The sequence below is a fragment of the Acanthisitta chloris genome, unplaced genomic scaffold, assembly GCF_000695815.1.
Source record: "Acanthisitta chloris isolate BGI_N310 unplaced genomic scaffold, ASM69581v1 scaffold15694, whole genome shotgun sequence".
NCBI classification, from domain to species: Eukaryota; Metazoa; Chordata; class Aves; order Passeriformes; family Acanthisittidae; genus Acanthisitta; species Acanthisitta chloris.
The window spans coordinates 7,493-11,865 of record NW_008668899.1 but is presented as its reverse complement, the minus strand read 5'-3'; the positions used below and the strand labels follow the sequence as shown (position 1 = coordinate 11,865).

The window sequence follows — 4,373 nt, the reverse complement described above, 5'->3', positions numbered from 1 at the left end:
CTGCTGAGCTTGTTAAACACAGGATAACTTTGTCTCTTCCTTGAGGGTAACAGAAGAGGCTTTTCTGCTTCCTCTGGGGGTAGCAGAGGGAAGCCTGGTCATACTGTTTTGACAAGTGTACATTTTGACACACTGTTGTAGGTCAGTGAGGAGTGGTGTCCCTCAGGGGTCGGTGCTGGGTTTGATACTGTTCAACATCTTTGTTGACGACATGGACAGTGGGAATGAGTGTACCCTCAGCAAGTTCACTGACAACACCAAACTGTGTGGGGCAGTTGACATGCTGGAGGGAAGGGATGTGCCATCCAGAGGGACCCTGACAGGCAGGAGAGGTGGAACAATGCAAACCCCATGAAGTTCAACAAAATGAAGTGCAAAGTCCTACATCTGGGCCATGGCAATCCCAGGCACACCTACAGGTTGGGTGGGGAAGGAATTGACACCAGCAGTGATGAGAAAGACTTGGGAGTGACAATGGATGAGAAGCTCACCATGAGCTGCAGTGTGTGCTAGCAGCCCAGAAAGCCAATTGAATTCTTGGCTGCATCAAAAGGAGTGTGGGCAGCAGGTCAAAAGAGGTGATTATTCCCCTCTACTCTGCTCTCGTGTGATCCTGCCTGGGAAACTGCAGTCAGTTCTGGTGTCCTCAAAATAAGAAGGACATGAAACTGTTGGAGCAAGTCCAGAGGAGGACTACGAAGTTGATAAGAGGATTGAAGCATCTCCTCTGTGAGGACAGGCTAAGGAAATTAGGGCTGTTCAGCTTGGAGAAGAGAAGGTTGCATGGGGACCTTTGGTTTACTAACACTCAGAGCCTGACTACTCCTGCCTGGTGCACTTCTCATTGATACCAGCAAACTGGATTTTCCTCGGAACAGGGCTCTGGAATTCTTTACACAGTGATCAGGTGATAGAATTCTAGTCAATATGGGGTGATAACAGTGATCTTGTGAACCTGGGGAAGCTCTGAACGAGAGGGGTAGGATCTCTTGCAGCTGGTGTGAATGTCAACATTGAAATGTGTATGCTACTGCAAACCTGAAAAAAACTGAAGGAATGGTGTCTGAAGGGGAAGTGGGTGAAGCAAAGTGGGCCAGAAGCATCATTTGAAGAAAAAAGTCATCTCTACATCTGACATCATCCCGTGATCTTGACAGGACAAATCTGAGATGTCAGAAGCCTTGTTTGTTGGCTTTGTTTGTTGTATTTTAATACATCTTTCAGTAAGTTTTCATGCAGTATGATGGTAACTTTTTATTCTTTGCGTTTTCCTGTCTTACAAGGGATTTTTTATTATGTTAAGACAAAGGCAGTTTTTAAAACTTATAAGCTCTTTCTTTGGAATTGCAGCACAGAAGGATCTTCAGACCCCAAAGAAGTTAATAACTTCTGGAAAGAAAAGCACTTGCCGGCAAGAACTGCAGTATCCAGAGACTTCAAGTGACAGTGAAGATTCTGTTTTTGTAGAAAGTCCATGGCATGACTACCAAAAAGGGGGAGTGAGAGAGATTCAGGAGGGCATAAAGCTTTCACCTCCACAAAGTCTGAAGAAGTCAGTTTCCAAAGGCAGTGCTGATCTGCTTGTTAGAAGGAAAGAAAGAAGCTGTGAAAAGAGTACAGAAAATGAAATGCCAACTGTGGCACTGTGGCACAGTGCAGGGGTAGAATCAGACAGCTCAGACGACAGTTTTGAGTCATTAATAGAGAGAATCAGGAAGAGAAGCACACCCAGAAAACCTGTCTTAAGCACAAGTAAAACTGTCTATCAGCCCAGCACAAAAGGTAAGTGATTGTTCTTGGCTAACTTGCAGTGGAATTGCAGCCTTGGGCTGTTTTTATGAGTCTTGTCATTAAAGGCATTTTAGTTTTTTTAATTATTCTGAAAGCAAATCTAACAGGGTTTTGAGTGATTCTATGAGGTTTTGTGTATGACAGTTAATATGAAACTGTCGTGTTGGTAAGACAAATTTTGAGCAGTTCAGAATGTTGTTCATTTACTATTTGCATCTGTACTTTGCTTCATTTTTTTAAAAATACAGTTTATAATGAGGATTTCCTAAATCTGTACCTCCTCCTCTCTTTTGACAAACTGAAATGAGCTTCAACTGAAAGACTGAAAAGGGAGGAAATTACTATTGCTGAGTAAGAGGTGAAAACATACCTTTCTAGAAAGTAAACACAGAATGACTTCCTTACTGACATGCATCAGTTGAGGGCAAGCCCCATGAAAGAGGATGACTGACAGCATAGAAATATGCCCTGGGAAAGAGCAACTTCTGTATTTTGATTTGGTCCAATGTCACAGGAATGTCTGAGTGAGGTCATGAATGCTTTTCCTTTCACTTCTTCCTTGCTGAACATTTCCAAGTTTGGAGTCTGCCACTCCTTCACCGAATGGTCGTTTTGGGAGAACAGAACAACAAATTACCTTTCCATCAGTTGTAAAAGCCTTTGCATTCAAGTGTGCACAGTGAGAGGTGGAATATTTGGCTTTTTCCCTGTGGTCACTTACCTGGTTGCTGGTGTCTGTGCTCCTTGTTCTTTGACAATGTGTAATCCTGTGACTCTTTCTGTTGAACTAGAAAACATCAAGCCACCCGGCAAAGATACACAGCCCTTGAAAGGGGAGGGAGTCAAGGCACCAAGGCTAAACTTTATTTCACTTCAAGAAACACCTTCCAGTATAACAACTCCTGCAAGAACTCCCAGGAGTAAATTGGTTGGTTGCTCACAATCAGCAAAGACAGAGAAAAAGTGAGTGTTTCTCTGTTTTTACTGTGTTCTAGGACAATTAGAGACGGACAAAGAGACGCTAAGCATTTTGTCTAGGATGATGCAGTGACTCCTCTAGTACCTAGAAACCTCTGCTACTAATTCAGCATTTGTTAATGATTAAGTAGCTGGAAATCAAAGTTTTCAGTCTCCAGTACAGCAGGGAAAATATAAGCTGATCTCTGCCTAGAGGAACTGATGACAAATAAATCTGCCATGTCAAATCTTCTCTGCAAGTGTTATCTCTCTTGCTACTCCTTGTCTTGGCACAGCATAGTTCTACCATGTGCTGGCCCTGCAGATTCTCTGTATCAAGCTGCTTGCCTCTGAAAGTACATCAGAACTGATTCTATTAGTAATTCCTGCCTTTAACAATATTGTCTTGATTTTTTTTTTTTACCTGTATCCTTATAGCTTGCAAAATTCCTGTTTCTTTTTCCATATGTGGATACAGCTTAAGCTTTAGCATGTGCTGTCACCCTTAGCCATTTTATAATACCAATACAAAGCCGTTAAATGATTTCTTCAAAGCTGAGACTTTGTCAGAATGCTGCAGGATTCAGTTAGTAACCCTGGTGGAGTATCTACTTCTCCTGAATGAATTCCTGAGCATTCCTGGGACATCTTTGGCTCTGTTTTGAGAATACACCTTTATTATGGATTAACATGTTAGGACTGTGCATATCTGGAATAAGTTTTGGTATAATTGTGGCTTGCTGTGTCACAAAGATCTGAGCCACCCTCTTTGCCTGCTTAGGAGCATAGTCTAGTTTTGTGAGTGAATGGAGTAACTGCAGGACTATTGCAGCAGCTCTGCCCCTGCTGCCCTGGGAGGGGTAAGAGGACATGTGTGTCCCACTGGCCTTGTGAGGGTAAGTTAGTGGAAAGAGTCAGGAGAGGTTTATGCCAGTCCAACCTCCCTGAGATCCTTATTGGCAATAAAGTTGCCATTTTGTAAATGTACAAAAATATTCTACAAGTGATATCTCTGTATTTCAGTAAATGCTTGATGGCTTTTCTTGCAGGCTCAGGGTGTGCACAGTGCCTGGCTGTTTCTTGCAAGATCTTTCAAGTCCAACTTCTTACTATGTGAAGTATTTCAAGAAGAATAAAGAGGAGCTGGCACAGAAGCTCTACAGTCTGTTTAATAGTACCATCTTTGAGCAGAAGGTTGGTTTCCAAATGAAAACTGCAATTCTAAAATGCTGGTTAATATGTTGCTCCTCATTTTTTGATGTGATTTCTCTTTATCCTCTTCAGTTAGTAATAAGTTAAGCTTTACAGCAATGGCTTATGTTTGGATTGGTTCAAGCAATTTCTTTGAAAGGGGTTTGTCACCACTGTTGCAGTGGTTTTCAGCTTGGGTTGTTTTCCCAGCTGTAATGGGTAGAGCACCATCCTTGAGTCAGCAGTCTGGATCATATCCAAGAGTCATTGATGAGAGAAGCTGCTATATCATAGAATTATAAAATGATTTGGGCTGGAAGGGACCTTAAAAATCAACCAGTTCCACCCCCTGCCATGGGCATGGACACCTTCCACTAGACCAGGTTGCTCCAAGCCCCATCCAACCTGGTCGTGAAAACTTCCAGTGTTGAGGC

At 42.6% G+C, this 4,373-nt stretch overlaps 1 protein-coding gene across 1 annotated transcript in view; it reads left to right on the top strand.

The window, feature by feature from the left end:
* The window catches only part of ACRC (acidic repeat containing), a gene marked incomplete at its 5' end in the record, with an annotated part of 12,957 nt that overhangs the window by 1,152 nt on the left and 7,432 nt on the right, over positions 1 to 4,373 (top strand). The window contains 2 exons of the mRNA XM_009073129.1: positions 1,351 to 1,552; positions 3,798 to 3,942. Of these exons, the coding sequence (XP_009071377.1) occupies positions 1,351 to 1,552; positions 3,798 to 3,942 (347 nt within the window). The remainder of the gene's footprint in view (positions 1 to 1,350; positions 1,553 to 3,797; positions 3,943 to 4,373) is intronic.